Source organism: Gymnoscopelus microlampas (genome assembly GCF_963454915.1).
Source record: "Gymnoscopelus microlampas genome assembly, chromosome: 11".
NCBI lineage: Eukaryota > Metazoa > Chordata > Actinopteri > Myctophiformes > Myctophidae > Gymnoscopelus > Gymnoscopelus microlampas.
In genome coordinates, this window is record NC_139948.1 from 42760334 (window position 1) to 42779001 (window position 18668).

Consider the following 18668-nt stretch of genomic DNA (forward strand, 5'->3'; position numbering starts at 1 on the left):
CAATCTTTTACTCTGGGAGGCACTGGCCAGCTGCCTCAAATTCCCTCATTGCCATTTACCAAGGCTCTGTAAAGAAGCAAAGAACAGCTACATCACTTTCTGGTTAGGCAATTCCAGCGGGCAGATTTGTCGCACTGGCAGGCAAACTGGAGCTGAACATTTGATGGAATGCATTGAAGTCAATGAGAGTGGGGAGAAAAAGCATATGAATTAAGTGTATGTCAACCAATTCTTGTGATGGCAGCACATACTGTGAGGAGCTTATTCTGTGCTCTTTGTTTAGATCATCATCAACATCAATAAACATATAGTGGGCACATCGAAAACCAGCAGATGACAAAATGTACGAACCGATTATATGACCGGTTTGCTTGCCAGTGTGTCAGCGGCACGTGCCATGGTGAACTGAAGAACATGTGTTTTGCTTTACATCGCCTCTCATACTGTACCAGCACTGAAAGACAAGTCTCACACACACACACACACACACACACACACACACACACAAGCCCTGGCAGAGGTCCTTGCCGTCACAAATGGAAATGTAAACTTCAGAGTCAATACAGATACGTACACATGAGTGTTTATATAAGGAATGGCATGACTGGATTTAAAGGAATGCATTGTCACAGCTAGTTTGATGCTGTGTCCTGACAGCAGAGACGGACAGAGTTTCTGGTGTTCTATCATATTCTTTTCCTGTGTTAAATGAAAAGACAGCAGTAAGCAGGCATTCAAGATAGAGGAAGGATAAGGGAGAAAGACTAGGTAATAACATATGTGTCATTGTAGTTTTTCATGTTGTGTTTCCATTGTTGACCTGTATCATTCATTTCTCCCTATTAGAATACAAGACAGCCCAGAAACACCAAAGTGCAGCAGTAACCAGGTCCAATCAGCCCTCCAGTCCAAGGAAGCAAGGTACTGTAATTGCTTAGTTGCAACCATTGGTCAGTGTCAGCTCCATGCTTCTATTCTCAACCAATCACATACAACTCCCCATTTAATTTAGGGAGATGTTGTGTGCTCCATTAGACTAGAGTACCTAAAAGCAGATCCATTCATTGCCAAACCAAAATAAATGTATTGCTAATTTTATATTCATACAAAATATGTTTAATTAAATTCTTGCGTTTTCGGACTGAACTGCCAGCACAGAATAGTAAATGATCATTCCCTAATTATGGCATGCACAAAATGACGCTATAGGATTCAAGTGGTTAAGACTTGACTTGAAAGACTCAAAATGAAAGCAAAAACTCCATCAGATCTGTCAATCCAGATACCTTTATCAATACATAAATAATATCTAGTTATTGTTATTATTATTATTATTATTATTATTAGTAGTAGTAGTAGTAGTATTGTTGTTTAGAATAATCTTTCTTTATATAGCAGCTTAATATCAAAGAATGCATAAAACGTCATAGAAGAAGATGAGCATAAAACTATAAAATGAGCATAAAAACTGTAAAACTGTATAAAATCAACAAGACAAATTAAAATATTTATAAATGAATCACTAATAAGCCAGACTGAATAAAAATGTCTTAAGATGTCACTTAAAAAGTGTCTACAGTTTCAGCCATTTTGAGATTCTCTGGTAGGGTATTCCAGAGGCTGGCCGGCATACAAACTAAAAGTTATTCCCTATTGTCTTGGTCCTGACTGAACTGTTAGGAGTTCAGTGCCAGGGGACCTCAGATATCTACTCTATATCTTACAAACATGCCTGAAATATACACGTGTGTGTGCATGATTATGGAGTGATGTATCTTAAAATCTATTCTGAAGCTGAGAGGTAACCTGTGCATTGATCTTAAAAGACACCTCACCCATTATCTTCATATAATTGGTCCTCACTAATGCTCATTATAATATGGTACCATTTTTGTCTACTGTCTGTGTCTTAGAGCAGTGGTTTTCAGGCCGTGCCCCTCCAAAATAATCATATTTTAACTGGGGACCCCCCACCCTGACAAGCACTTTGAATTGTAGGAGTTGAGGCATTACATTTAGTTTGACTCGGTTCCACAGATAAATATTGTGAAAATAGCCGATCTACAAGCTTGTAGATCGGCTATTTTCACAATTTTTGCCCCTTTCTTATATTATTTGACAAATTGGCCAATGTTTGACCAGTTTTTATAGTATAGTTTGCTTGATTACTTTTGATGCAGTAATGTTTTTGTTTTTTTTGTATTAAAAAGGTCTTAAAAGTCTTTAAAATGTCACTTCACTGTCATCTGGGGACCCCCCCCCCCCCCCCCCCCCCAAATCATGTAAGGACCCCCCTGGTGGTCCCGACCCACAGGTTGAGAATCACTGTCTTAGAGGAGGGCTGTGGACTTAAGAAACCCGCCTACCAGTGATATCATCGATGGGGAATCCAAGGTAATGGAAACTGCAGGCTTCCTGGAAAGATAGCATTCTATAATGGAAGCCATTGTTCTTGCATTCATAAAACAAATTAAAAAAAGAACTCTTGTTTGAAAATGATAAAACCTGTCTAACGATGATGTCACTGGTAGGCGGGTTCCTGAAGTGTCCACAGCCCTCCTATGACACACAGGGAGAGTAGAAAAAAGGTACGATTTTATCATGAGCATTAGTTAGGACCAATTATATGAAGATAGGTTGACAATGGGTGGAATCGTCCTTTAAAACTGGTGTGATGTGTGCCCTTTGTCTAGACTTGGTGAGGACTTGTTCTGCAGCATTCTGTGTCATCTGACTGTAGTTGACCAAATGCTTTCTTTGGCAGATCCAGGAGAGTGTTCCTGTAGTCCAACTTACTAGTGATAGAACCATGAATTAGCATTAGCGAACGTTGTACATCCTTTCTAGGTTGCTTGTTTGTTTGTTTATTTTCATTCACAAAATAATTTGATAACATATGATACACAAGGATTCAGTCAAATTAAATATGAAGGAGAATGCCTAAAAACCCTCCAGGGGCTTGAGAAGTAGCATTCTCCGGGAATTTGTTTTTACATTAATTGTAGGATAAAATTACATCAATATGGAATATACACATCTATTATAAAGAAAACATGAATGAAAAAACAATATAGACAATATACCAAAGAAAAGAAACAACAAAAGCATATCACAACAATAAAAGCCATAGGCACAAAGACTAAACCTCTGGGAAAAAATATTGAATGGACCCAGGTTAATTAGGCAGACCACATGGAAAGTATTTGGTAATTAAGAGAAGTGATTTCAGATCTTTCTTGAATTGGTGAAAAGACAACTCCAGTAGATGCAATGGCAGAGAATTCCATATTTTAGACCCTCTGTAGCATATACTAAACTGAGATTGAGATGTACAGGACTTGGGAGGTCTGAGGAGACATGAGCTACATGTTGAGTAATTATGGACCTGAAAATTATACTAAAATATCAAAATATGTGATGAAAAAAAGGGGGGAAGGGTTCTCCCCAATGAGCCAAATAGACCAATATGAAGATGGTTCACTTGATAAACACTGAGGAGAATGTCTTGGATGTACACAGCTTATTATTCTTAGAGCTTGTTTCCAAAGACAGTATACAGGCTCAAGTTTGATCTAATGAGTGCTAGCCCAGACTATATTGCAATAATTAATATACGGATAAATCATGGAATAACATAACATAGTAGTTACCTCAGTGCTGATCAAATGACAGGTGTATTATGGCCATAATATGTGGTTTCCAGTATAACGATTCATCAAGCATAATGCCAAGGAATCGTGTGGAACACACATTACTTATAGGGATGTTATCAATGTCTATTTTAGATGAGTTGTTAAAAATATCTGGTTCAAGGCCAAAACATTATGAAGTTTGTTTATTTAATGTTGATCATTTATTGGTCTGAAACCAAATGGACAGCTTACCAAGTTCTTCAGTTAACACCTTTATAATGGTTTTGTCCATCTGTATTGACAACCATAACATGAAACCCAGACAGGTTATGCACCTCCTATATAGAATACTTGTAATATCAGTGAATAGATAGTACTACTAACGTAATGTCTCAAACTGGTTTTAAACGGTAACATTTATAAACCTCGTGATCTTCGAGGGCTCCAGTCAGTTATATGGTCCTGGAAATGTTCCTTATTATTCACACTATTAGCGAGCACCATGTGCTGCTGCATGACACACTGTACAGGAGAACACAACATACAATTGAATACATACATCATACAATACATTATTTTTTCAGCCACATGGGGGCAGCGAGATACAACAAATGCATTCACGTCAGGCATATCAACCCATTTATTACACAAGTATAAAAGTCTTTTGTTTCGGCTCCTCGACATTGCAGCAGAACTAACACAAATAAATAAAATAATGATAGAAAAGGTAAAAGTAATAAAATACCACACAATAACTAATAATAATTTCAGAGTGCACAAATACATACAGTACGTACATACGTGGGTACGTACTGTACGTGTGTGCATGCGTGCGTCCAGACACACTTCCCATTGCAATGGACTGTTTGTGACAATGCAGACTGGCAAGCAAATGCTTGAGGTATCTCAAAGCCCTATAGGCTCAAGAAAGAACTTTTCTCTGCACTTATGTACATAGAATACCAGCTCAGTGGCCTTGTGGTTAGAGTGTCTGCCCTGAGACTTGTGGCCTGTGGCCATGTGGTTATGTGTCTGCTCTGAGACTGGGAGGTCCGGGTTCAATCCAGTCTTATTGTCCCAGGAAAATGGTACCCAATGCCTCCCTGCTTGCCACTCGGCATCAAGGGTTGAATTTGGGGTAAGTCCATGCGACATAGTCTAGTGTCATGTCCAGGGGGGTGTACTTGTACATCCTTATGCTATATGGAAACAAGAGATAGGTTCCTGACCTCGCTGACCTATGGCACGTGAACCCTTGGTTCCCATGGCTTCTTATCTTTATCTTTATGTACATAATATAGATAAGATGTGTTTACCTTACCTCAACACATATTTCATTACGCCCACTATTCTGTAGCCTGGCATTGCCAGACTGATCACGTTGGATCACTCACCTCCTGGAGGTTCCCAAGACCAAGCTCCGAACCTGGGGCGACAGGACCTTCTCTGTGGCTTCCCTCTCCCTCTGGAATGCACTCCCCAAACATATCAGTGATGCCCCCTCCCTCCCTCCCTCCCTATAACCACCCTGAAAATCCACCTGTTCAGAATTGCCTTTCCATGTTGACTTGACTTGTTTCAACTCTTGTTTTTAGTGTTTTACTGCTTTTATTTCTTATCTCTCTTTTTTTCACCCTCTCCCCCTGGCCCCCCCACACACACATGTAAAGCGACTTTGGGTACTTAGAAAAGCGCTATATAAATTCCAGGTATAATTGTTATTAAGTTCCTGGAGGAACTTGTGAGTGATCCCACGTGATCAGTCTGGCAATACCAGGCTACCCATTATGCACATTCCCCATATCATTTCCCATTGTAACCTTAGTTTATCTTATCTTATTTTTCTTATATATTAATATTTAATTGCAATCCAGTAGGCCTATTATCTCTGATTTTTTTATTGTTCATTGTGATGCTGTTTTTAGCACAGTATTGCGTAACATGCCACACCTGTATGAGTCAATTTGAAATAAAACTCTCTTGATTCTTGTTTCTTGTTTCTTGTTTCCTCATCATGGTCACCGTGACAGAGCACCTTTTGTTGGTGACGAATTTCTCCAGCAGCCCGGGAGACTCTACCACCTGTATGGGTCCCACAGTTCTCTCTCCACAGCGCAGGCTTTCCAGGTGATGATTCCTAAATGTTGTTTTGTTTTGCCTTATTTATCTCTTCACATTGATAGTTTTCTTTAAAAATTAGAAAGGCTTGGCTTTCAGTAAATGTAAACATTGTGCGCACAGCCATCTTCCTCCTAGCCCCAAGAGGGACGTGCGCAACAGTGCATTTACGCACAACTTGGCACAGCACAGCATGCATCCTTATTTGTATTATAATGTAGCCTACATCTCCTCTCTCCAGACAAGTGCACAGGATCGGTCAGGATTTAATATTAATGAATGTTTTTAGTTTTGCTTCTTTAATATCCTACGGCATTTGCTACAGAGCAGCAATAATTTCTGCGTTTCATCTTTACTAGGTGATGTTATAGGCCAAACAATATCATCCCCTGGATCGTACTGAAAATGCATGATATGCTTTTAAAATTGCTTTAAAGGTATAAATAATGTACCTATTTAAAAAATAGAATTGGAGTGTTGATTTTACTCTGAGAATGTATATATGGAACCAAAACAGTTTACAGTTCCGGTTCCATATAGTCCTGATATATTGCACGTTTGTGTATTGTTGTCACATGAAGACATGTGCATGAAGCACATGGGAGAATGTTCCCCTCAGGGCTTTTCTCCCATGGGAGAAGATCCCTGTACCTGTACCCATGTGCACAGCATGTGCACAAACACGTGTAGCCTACAGTTCTTATAGCTGCTTGCACAGACCTAAGCAGCATCGTGAGCAGCATAGAGAACCATGTCATTTCCCGGATTTTCTAAATTCTCTGGTGGTGACATTTTGTGACAATTGCACAATAATTTGGCACAAGTCAGCAAAGACGTTTGATATGAGTGCATGTGATAGTCTATGGTTAGTGCATGCATAGCCCACCTGTGGGCAGCAGTGGGCAGACACATATTGGATATTCCTTCAGAATCTGTCAAAATATTCACACAGAGGGCCGATGATTAAAGCAACAGAAAAGCTGGGAAAATAATATTAATCCTATACAACCCCATTGAAAATATTTGGTGTTACAGTGCCATCTAGTGGGTGGTTAGATCGAAAGGGGAGATGGTGGATTTATTTGTGTGTACTGCTGCAGGTCTTACAGATAGGCCTACTGTCAGTATTTATTTGTATTTATTTTATTTATTGTTAATGATCAGATTATTTATACATTATATATGATTAAATAACAAAGAAAGAGGTTCACGCTGGTTGTTGGACGAATGTGTTTTTCTGGATGATTGTTTATTCTGTATTTTGGGTTAATGTTGTTTGGCTACTTTGAGCAAACATCATATTTACACACTGATGAAGGCTGGATAACCGAAAACGTTCTGTGATTTGTGAGATGCATAGCTAAACCTATTTTCAGTTCACTAGGACAGTGATTCCCCACATGATTTTTTTTGGAAAATTGTCACTTAAGGACAGTGACAATTAAGTGACAATTTAAGGACTTTTAAGACCTTTTTAATTGGCTACTAAAGAAAGAATGAAAAAAGACCATTACAGCATCAAAAGTAATCAATAAACTATACTATAAAAACTGGTCAAACATTGGCCAAATGTTCAAATAATATAAGAAAGAGGCAAACAAATATGAAAATAGCCGATCTACAAGCTCATTAACGCCTTGCAACAGGCACTGTGAGCTTGTAGATCGGCTATTTTCAAAAATGTTATCTGTGGAACCGAGTCAAACAAAATGTAATGCCTCAACTCCTACAATCCCAAGTGATTGTCAGGGTGGGGGGTCCCCAGTTCACATATGATTATTTTGGGGGATCAAAGCCTAAAAAAGGTTGAGAACCACTGTACTAGGACAACACTTTAAGTTTATGTTTGACCTCAATAAACTGATTGTGCAGTCAGTTTAAGGTTTGGGGGTAATTTTTATGTTGAGTCTGGCTTTTGTAAGCAACCCAGACAGTTTTTTAAGTTACTTGATTCGATATTTAGATATTTGGTATTCATTTTATCAGACACAGTCTGGCAATGCCCTTCCTATACAAACTTTATTTTATCTTTTTCATTTTCCAAAGAAATTATACAATTAATAAATGAAAAAATGTAATGAAAAAACACACGTACTAAAAGGACAATATCAGTCACCAGAACCAAGGACGGGTGTTTTATAAAAGCTGAATCAAGCAACTTAAAAACTGTCTTAAGGCTGACAAAAAAACAAAATTATTTGTAGGCCAGTAGAACCTTAAGTTTTCTTCTAAAAAAAGAAAAAGAGTAAAAAGTAATGCGTGTGCTTGCGTGCCCGAGGTCACCCCTTGAGGGCGCAACAACAGAGGCGATAACAACAATGTTGAATTGAAACTAGAAGTGATGCTAGCATGTCTCCCTGCTGCAGATCACTTTGTCTTCCATGCAGTGTTTAAACATGTAACTACAGTATGAGAGTAGACAGTAGGTGTCAGTAGAGGGTAGGTGTCAATGGGGTGTGTTCCCCCTTTTCTTTTCTTCTCTTCCGTCCCCCAAAATGTCTGTGCACAGCCCTGCATGTTGTCCCGCAAGGGTCTATTCTTGGTCCCTTCCTTTTTTCCCTCAGTCCACAACTAATCTCTTCTCTGAAAATAGCCTGTCTACAAGCTCACAATACATCGCATTGCAACGTCTTGTGAGCTTGCATATCGTCTATTTTTGCAGAATGTTCGCCTATTTTCTGAGAGTGTTTGCCTATTATGCCATGCCCAGAATAGGGACAGTCAGGTATTCAGGATAAAAGGATAGCACATAAAAGTCCTGGGGACTTGTTTCCATTGTGGTCCTATGTATTCAATTCATCAACATAGCATAAAAAAATAACACAATAATACATGTCATCAACAAATACAAAACACATATACAAAAGAGAAAAAGGGAACACGGTGGCAGTGAATGACACATCCTTTCTATGGGAAATTGCTTTTACCTCCCCTTGTTGTCTCCTGATAGATGATTTTTCAGGCTAGTTTTGAAAGAATCCAGTGATTTACATATTTTAATGGATGCTGTCAGGGCATTCCACATTTGGTGGCATGTAGTAGAAAGAGAATTTCCCATGTTTGTTCTATATTTGGGTGGTACCAGATCATTGTTGCTCCCTCTTGTATTGTGGCTGTGGGTGTCTCTCACTTTGGAGAAGTAGTTAGTCATGTATGAGGGTATTGAGGGTATTGAGGGCACTGACCCATTTGACTATCTTAATCCCATTTTTAATTGCTTAACCCTGTCTTCTACCCTGAGCCATCCCAGACTAGCAAAGTGTGTTGAAATTAGGTGGTAGTCGAATCAGTTTGTTTCTAGAATAGAATGCATCAGGCCACCCATGACAAGAAAACATGAGAATGTTTGTTTTTCAAGGGGATGGAGGCAGCTCCCTCTACAGAGCAGGCAAGACAGGGCACTGAGTTGCCTCCAGCACTTTGGGCTGAATAGATAATACACACACAGGCACCAAACCTCATCGCAATGTCCTATAGTAGGTTCAGAGTCAGACCCTGCTCTGTGACACATGTGAATGTGATCCATTCCTTCTTTTCTTGTATTTCTCCCCTGCACTCTTAAGCAGAAATGTCATTAAATAAGAGGACAACAATTTCCCCTCACAGCCATTTATTCTGCTGCTAGACTGTTAAGCCTGATTTATGCTTAGTTGCACGCTGGTGTTGCATGCCGTAAATATCAGATCTACAAGCTCACAACGAGTCACATTCGTGACGCGTTGTGAGCTTGTAGATCTGCTATTTACTGAGCACGACACCGGCACGCAACAAGTATAACTGAGGCTTTAGAGAGCAGCTGGGCGTGTCTGTCTGCTATCCCCAGCTGACGGTTTGTCTGTCTCTCTCTCTCTCTCTCTCTCTCTCTCTCTCTCTCTCTCTCTCTCTCTCTCTCTCTCTCTCTCTCTCTCTCTCTCTCTCTCTCTCTCTCTCTCTCTCTCTCTCTGACTTTCCCATGACCTAATACTATTACCATTCTCCTCCACTCCCAGGGAATGATAGCCCAGTGGGAGCAGGATTCTCCCACAGGACACACGCACACAGATACAGTTGTTGCTCCAGTATGTGTGCTATATTATAAAGTACATTGCATAAGTATGTAACTGTCACTACAGTATATACACCCTTTTAGTGTGAGGTAGTCTCAGTGGCATCATTTGAACATTTTTGCTATTTACACACAAATGGCAGGATACACATGTAAAGAGTTTGTTTGTTTGTTTATTTTCACTCTCTGGGATGCACATCCTGTGAGGTTATGGACTGGCTATTTAGTCCATCCAGCTTATGGGATCTATACTAGTAATAACTAGCCAATTGCAATGCATATGCATGAGCCAAAAGTAACTAATATAGCCTAAAACAGCACGGTCTTCAAATCGTGTACGTGTTTCGGGTGAACTTAAATGTGTCATGTGTGTGTATGGGTTGAGAGACCATTCTGTCTAATTTTTCTCAAGTTACGTCTCATGGAGATTTTCACACATGCACACACAGGTCTGAGGTCTCATTCCTGAGACAATTTTGGTGTGGTCTGCCACCTTTTAGCTGTTTACATGTATTCCTACATGCCATTACGGTTCGGTTTCATGTACAATTGACCGTCCAACTTGTGTAGCTGTGACGTCACAGTGTTTCCCTTCCGAAGATCAGTGAAAACCAGACACTTACATTTCAAATCACAACCTTTGATCGACTGGAGATACAAACATAATTGACACAAGGAAGTAACTGTCACACTCTGCAGATTACACAGGATATTGATTTACGAGCTGGATCTTATACTGACATAACATTGGAACTGGAAGGCCGCGCACACATATTGCAGTGTATTATTGTAACATGTTTGATCGTGTGATGACAACATGCTTAACTACTTTTTTGTGTGTTTACTGTCCAAAGATGTCCATATAGCTTGTCTAATCTGCTTGCATCGTAATGATGTAATGACAGTTTTTTATTATATCCCTTCCCCATGCGTGTGTACAAAGGAGAACAAGTTTAATTCCCTTTATTTTATATTTTGGTTTCATCTTTTCTTTTCTTTTAAAACTTATGGCAAACATGAAAAAATATTTTCATTAACAACAAATCCCGCACAGTGCTCTTGCTCAGTAGCCTCTGCTTTTATTCAAATTGACAGACGTTTCGGTCCCACTGGACCTTCATCAAGCAGCACCTGCATCCGAATGAAGTGGATGTGCGAATACTTCCTTTTAAAACACGTAACAGTTGGTAAACAGAAGAGCACACAAGAGAGACTAAAAACTAGGTGGGCTCCTGCATGCCGCGCTGCTATTTTAGCACAGAAATATCACCCAGATCTGGTGATTTTCCACAGGTGTCTGACAAATATTATCAGTTGAAATAGGTGACTCATACTTACATACTAAAATGTGTTGTTTAAAATGGTATGGTATGGAATTGTAAGAATGAGCTTCCAGGAAAACTGTATTTTGAACGTTGCATGGATATTTTGTGCAAAACACTCTGTGTGTGGTAATAATATGGTGTTGTTCATAACACATTTACAGACATTGGTAAACGTGGGTGGGGGCTGACCATCCTCCGTCTCTTAAATAGAGCTAGAAACGGCACAAAGATTACATTTTTTTTGTGAAAAGATCTCACAGCAGGCAGACGTTATGTGTTTGAACACGGGATATCCGTGCGATTGTTTGACCACCGACGCTCCGTGTGAACCATGCAGGAAGATGGCCAAAGACATGGAGACGGAGAAAGCCCACCTGTCCAACGACGACATCAGCGTAGGAGTGGGTCCAGTGGCGAGCGTGAGTCAACCCTGCAGCATGGACCTGTCCTCCGGATGCCGGACGGAGCAGTGTGGAATGCTGAGTCGGCTGATGTCCGCAGTCATCGCCCTCAACACTCTGATGCTGGGATCGGCCCTGGTCAGCGGGACGGCCTACAGCACCGCCACCTTCAGCTCTGCCGATCTACAAGTTTACCTCATCGTTCTGATGGTCCTCTCCACCATCTGGATGCTTTATTATACCATCAACACGTCTCAGAAATATAACGCTGTTCTTTTCAAGGACGGCCACGCTGGACCCGTGTGGCTCAGGGGTATGGAATGTACAGTATACTAAAGCGGGATGAAAATCCGATGTTGATTTTGTAAGTTTGTTTTCCAGTTCATGTTAAAAACTACAGCAGATTAAAAACATGTCAGGCTAGTAAGCGATGCAACTGCAGCTAATTAAGTTAATTATGGGTGTGTCGGATGCCAATTTGCATTGACAATGCTGTTCACTACTATCAGTGGTTGCACATTGGCATGCACCCATGGTTCTGGGCACACCTAGATCTAGACCTAGCTTTGATGTTTTTTAATCTGCTGTAGTTTTTAACCTGAACTGGAAAACAAACTACAAAAATCAGCATAGGGGTTCATGCCCTTTTGGTCTATTTTGAATTGAGCTTCATGACCATTCAGCATGTTATTCAACATTTTCTTAGTCCATATTTTGTTTTTGTTTGTTTTTTTCTTTCCAGGGGGACTTGTGGTATTTGGCATACTCAGTATCATAATGGACGTTTTTAAGGTTGCCAACTATGTTGGCTACCTCCATTGTGAGTCTGTGGTCAAGGTGATCTTTCCTGTTGTGCAAATGGTGTTCATTTGTGTCCAGGTAAATATTCTAACGCAGACACATCACAATATAAGGATTGAATGGAAAACAAATCAGTTTGTGTGATACAATTTCAGTGAGTTTCAGTGAGTTATATAATTGTTTATTTCATTAATTTCAGACATACTTCCTGTGGTTCCATGCGAAGGACTGTGTGGAGCTGCAATGGAACCTAACACGGTAAGACTAGCAGTGGTGGGAAAAGTACTCTTTTGTTTTCTTAAAGTACCAAAAGTAAATGTAAAAGTGCAGAATGTCCCATTTCACAAGTTCTCATTTGAAAATAGCAGATCTACAAGCTCACAACACGTCGCATCGTGACATGTTTTAGCTTGTAGGTCTGAAATGTTGCAATAGCCAACGTTTAAATAGGGCTGAAGTGGTTAATGTATTTTTTTTAATAATAAATTCAACACTACAGAGTAACTAAAGTTTTCAAATAATTGTAATGCAAAATTATTTTGTATTGGAGTAAAAGTACTCTGAGATGTAGTGGAATAGAAGTAAAAGCATAGAAAAATATAGAAAAGTACCTCAAAATTGTACTTGAGTGCATAGTTACTTTCCAACACTGAAAACTAGCCAATGGATTTCCCTTTATCGCATGATTCACAATCCTCATAAACATGCCTTTGACATCTGATACACTTTCTGTGAATCTGTGGCATATGCCAAGTTTTAAAGCCATATACTGTATTAGTTGTTTTGTTTTGTTTTGTTTTTTAGCGGTGCCAGCCGCTCTACTCTTGACTATGTCCGTCCGTATGTCCGTTTGTCCGTTTGTCCGTTTGTCCGTTTGAGCACGGGCTTTAAACAGCTATAACTCCAGTTCGCAGCATGCCAGCAAGTCCAAATTTGGTATGTGGACTTACACCACCAATTGGGACGAGCATTGATTGCTGAAGCCCCGCCCCGCCCTATTATAGCGCCACCAGGAGGCCACTGGCTTTAAACAGCGCTTTACACAGCTATAACTCCAGTTCGCAGCATGCCAGCAAGTCCCAATTTGGTATGTGGATTTACACCACCAATAGGGACGAGCATTAATTGCTGAAGCCCCGCCCCGCCCTATTATAGCGCCACCAGGAGGCCACTCATCAAAGGCACCGCTTCCTTCACACAGGGTGGGATTTTTTTGCAAAAATGTCAGCTTTAAGTGATTAATTATCAGTTTTAAGGGATGGTTGACACTGTCCTTTTTTCGCTCATCCTTGCCAACTCTTGCCTCTCTTAGCTGTGGGCTGATGCTGGTGCTGTCCACAAATCTAGTCCTGTGGATGACCGCTGTCACCGAGGAGTCCATACACCAAACAGCATTTCCAGATTTTACAGATTTTTCAGATAACACCACTGAACTTGATCTCACATCTCGAAGCCTTCACATCCAGAAAGGTAGGTAAAAAGCAGGTATAAAACATCCAGGGGGTCCCCAGCTAAATTAGTTAATATAGCAGAAAAATCAGTTTAACCACTTTAACTGTATATTACAATGGCTATTTGAACATTGATTTACAAGCTCAACTGGTCGCGATGCAAAGTGTTGTGAGCTTGTAGATCTGTTTGTCTGTTCCCTCATGCTGTCACATTTGATTTGTTTAGTGAGCTACGGAGAAGACAAATGCAAATGCAGCTACTCTGCATGTAAGATCATCAAGAAGGCCTACTACTACCTGTACCCCTTCAACATCGAGTACAGCCTCTTTGCGTCCTGCATGGCCTACGTCATGTGGAAGAACGTCGGCCGTCTCACAGAAGAGCACAGCCATCCCCACATCAAGTTCCACGGCAAGGACTTGTTTGGTGGCCCTCTCGCGGGAATACTTCTGGTGATAGCAGGCGTGGCAACGTTCGCGGTGTACGAGGTGGAGATGGACCAGTTTGATGTTGACAGGAGAAACAACGCACTGATGATGCACTTTGTGATGAACATAGTGATAGTGATGCTGATGTCTCTCTCGACCATGGCTGGTGTCGCCATCCACATGCTGCACTACAGGGAACACGCATCGGGGGAGAACCCCACACGCAACCTGGATGTGTTCCTGCTGATCGGGGCGTCTATGGGACAGTTCATTATCAGTTATTTCACGATCGTGGCCGAGGTGGGAACAGGAGCCAAAGGCCACTTGAACGGCCTAAACCTGGCCTGGGCCATACTGACCGTTATCCAGGTCTGCCTGCAGAACCTCTTCCTTATCGAAGGCCTTCACCGGGAGCCCTATCAGGAGCCACACCCAGTTGCCGTGTTAGCGAACCCATACGCGCTTCAAGATAGCAAAGACCCGAGCGGTCTCGAAGGTTCAGAAATTGACACCAGGACCACCACCAGGCCCATGCCGAGCCCGGTCCTCTCGGCTCACAATGGGCATGATGGCCATACCTCACACTCCCCCGAACACCAACCCAAGCTGACCTGGAAGAGGAAAGTACTGAAGGAAGTCTGTGCTTTTCTGCTGTTTGGAAACATTATTGTGAGTACTTTTCCCCCCCTCATTTTCCGCTCTTTAACCCATTAAGACCTGAGGCCGATTCTAAAAATACCTTCTAAATCGTTTTTAGGAAAACTTAATTTTTTTTTAAATCATGTTGCTATATATTGTTGTTGCCGGGTGGAAACCTTGTAGCCTATGTCCAAAACCGTTCCTTTTATATTATTATTTTAGAAATGATTTAAAGTAGTGAAAATAGCCGATGCGAGGCGGTGTGTGCTTGTAGATCTGCTAATTTCACTACTTTTGTGCGACACTCTTGTGTGATTAAGTATGGCTTTCATTTACGAAAAAAACATACAAATTTGAAACTTGGCAATACAAGATTTCTGATATACGATGTATAGTAACAACTAAAATGACACCGATGCTTTCCCGGGTTGAAAGGTATAACAACGTATAGGCTTTCCAGGTCTAAATGGGTAAAATTCCATGTAAAATGATAAAAATGACAAGTATTATACAGCATAAAGCAAATGTATTTGTTTTGATCAACAGCTCTGGATCATGCCTGCCTTCGGCGCTCGCCCCCAGTTTGACCATTACCTCGAAACAGATTTCTACAAGTTCTCCATGTGGGCAGCAGTCGTCAACATTGGACTTCCTTTTGGAATCTTCTATCGCATGCATTCAGTGGCCAGCCTCTTTGAAGTGTATCTGACCTCGTAAAAGCTGCAGGTGCAATCATGTAAAATTTATGGTTTCGACATTATAGAATAAGCCGTTTTATATAAAAGTATATATAAAGGCGTTCCCAAGCCAGCGTGGAGATATAATACCTCCACCTGGTCCTCGGCAGTGGTGTAAAAAGTACTCAAATCAATGCTGCAATGTAGAAACACATTCTGTTCCAAGTAAAAGTCTGGTATTCAGAATTTACTTGAGTTAAAGTACTAAAGTATTGGTATATACTTAAGGTACCAAAAGTAAAAGTACTCGTTATGCAGAGTGTCCGGTTTCACAAGTTATCATATTATGTCTAAAATGTTTGAAAATAGGTCGTAGGTCGGCTATTTTCAAATAGCCAAAGTTTAAATGGGGCTGAAGTGGTAAATGATTTGTTTTCTTTTTTCTTTTTTGTCCTCTAAATTTAGCCAATTATATTTTTTTACCCCTTTTTCTCCCCTATTTAGACGTTGTGCTAATTGATTCCTCCCCACACACATTTCTGTGTCTGCTGTTGCATCCTACTGACTCACCTGTCAGTGAGGAGCCCACACCGGGATGACGTCGTAGGGCCTTCGTCCTACTCCTCCCTTCTAACACTCCCCGCTGACAGATGCCGCCCCAGCCCGTAGGAGTACGTGCAATGACCAATATCACCCTCCCTCCCCGCCCGGCTCCCCTCACCCGTAAACAGCGGCCAATTGTGTTCGTGTAGACGCTCGACAAAGCCGGATGCACCACGGTGAATGAATGTTTTGCAATAATAATCAAAATCTACAAAGTAACTAGCAACTAAAGTTTTCAAATAATCATAGTGGTGTAAAAAGTACAATATTTGTCTTTGAGATAGTAGTGGAGTAGAAGTAAAAGTATAGAACATTTGGAAATACTCCAGTAAAGTAAAAGTACCTTCAAATTGTACTTAAGTACAGAACTTGGGTACATGTACTTAGTTACTTTCCACCACTGGTCCTCCCCGTCTACCCCGTAGCCTCCTCCCAGCCGGACGTGCCTGGAAAGCCTCCCCGGAGAGGCGACCAGGAGGCGTCCTTACTAGATGCCTGAACCATCTCAACTGGCTCCTCTCTACGCAAAGGAGCAGCGGCTCTACTCAGAGACCCTCACAAATGACAGCTGGGTGGCTGGCCTGTCCCTTATAGGCAGTGGTTCTCAACCTGTGGTTCGGACACCCAGGGGGGGTCCCCGCATGATTTTGGGGCGTTCCCCAGATGACAGTGAAGTGACAAGGACTTTTAAGACTAAAAAAAAGACCATTAATGTGTTAAAAGCAATCAACAAACTAGACCATTGGCCAAATTGTAAATTAATATAAACAAGAAAATTGCGAGGCGTACTGAGCTTGTAGATATGCTATTTTCACAATATTTATCTGTGGAACAGAGTAAAAAAGAATGTAATCCCTCAACTCTGCCTACATTCCAAGTTCAAATATGATTTTTTTGGGGGGTCACGGCCTGAAAAGGTTTAGAACCACTGCCTTAGGGATAAGGGAGTTTATGTTTGGTGTTTTATATATCTTGATCAATTTATGTATCAGTTAGAATCACTGCATCATGTTACACACATGGCATGCATTCTTGGAAAGCAAGAACAACACAGCAACTATTTAAAAGTGTAGTAATCATCAAGGTGTGGAAAAGCTGCAGTTTAAGCATTATTATATCCTCAAAGGAAAGGTAAACACAAAATAAAATATACTCAACTATTTTTGTATTATTTGTTGCGGTAGTAATATTAATCACTTAAACCCAATGTATATAATTGCCCGGGGTGCCCCAGGGGTCTGTACTTGGACTGTCTGTCCATTTCTGTCTGTACACCGAATTGCTTCGTTGATGGTGCATACCACATATGCTGGCAATCCAGCTTGACAGCGTGTTGCGGGTTCGATTCCCAATCCCGACGACCTTTGCTGTGTGTCTCCCCCATTTCTCTCCCATTTCCTGTCAGCCTACTGTCCTATAAAGGCATAAAAAGCCCCCACAATATGGTCTCTAAGGCTCATGTGGTTAATATATCCTCAAAATGAAGGTACAGACTAAAATAATACAAATTCACTGTCAATGATTTTTATTTATTTATTATTAGTTATAGTAGTAGGCTTACTATTACGTTTTATTTGCAGTTATTGGTGTCTTGCCTTCATTAGTGACTGTACTGTATTGTACTATAGCCACAGGAGAAACGTTACATCTCTGACAGAATTATTGTTTGAAATAAAACTTTCAAGATTATGACTGTGTGTGTGTGTGTGTGTGTGTGTGTGTGTGTGTGTGTGTGTGTGTGTGTGTGTGTGTGTGTGTGTGTGTGTGTGTGTGTGTGTGTGTGTGTGTGTGTGTGTGTGTGTGTGTGTGTGTGTGTGTGTGCGTGCGTGCGTGCGTGCGTGCGTGCGTGCGTGCGTGCGTTTAGGCATAGTTTTACGGTTACGTTTAGGAATACGTTTAGGTTAAGGCATAGTTTTACTGAGGTTATGTTTAGGAATAACCATGGTGGCGACCGTTCTGAGGTCGCCGGATTTGCCCGAGCGTGTTTTGGGGCGAGCGTTCTTGTACTTTGTACATAATACATTTATAAATGTGACAACATACACCACAATTATGAGTCTTAATGAGAGAATGATGGGTCACACACTGACACACCCCAATTCTGCCACTAATAATACCAGTAATTTAAATGTTTCCATTCATCTTTTAGTGAGAGCGATGGCTCTGAGGTTGGCAATGCCTGTTGAGTCAAACCACTGGTTTGACTGGTTGGGAGGAAGAAACAGCACAGCCCCTGGCAGTGGTTCCCAAACAGTGGGTCGGGATCTATGTTTGGGTCACAGACCCATTTTTATGGGTCACAAGTAAATATCCCTTTTTTCTCCTTTCTTACAATTGTTATTTTTTCAAAATATTTAAAAAATATATATATTAAATTAAAAGGAAAAAAAGTCACATAAAAAACTAAATTGAAAATAAATATCTATATTTTTTTAAAGAAGTAGTCAAAACAACCCATATACAAGCCCACAACGTGTCGCATTGCGGCGTGTTGTGAGCTTGTAGATCGGCTATTTTCACTAGTTTTGGTCCTTGGGAGACCACTCA

General features: G+C 40.8%; 1 protein-coding gene across 1 annotated transcript; it reads left to right on the plus strand.

Moving 5' to 3' along the window:
- The first annotated feature begins 5653 nt into the window (after nt 1-5653).
- Nucleotides 5654-16056, plus strand: LOC311055474 (proton channel OTOP2-like). The gene is made up of 7 exons (XM_084071660.1): nt 5654-5759; nt 11458-11834; nt 12264-12400; nt 12522-12580; nt 13635-13792; nt 14000-14871; nt 15388-16056. Exons 1-7 carry the CDS (start codon nt 5719-5721, stop codon nt 15556-15558), a joined length of 1815 nt encoding a protein of 604 aa, XP_083927786.1. The 5' UTR covers nt 5654-5718; the 3' UTR covers nt 15559-16056.
- Nucleotides 16057-18668: the final 2612 nt, after the last annotated feature.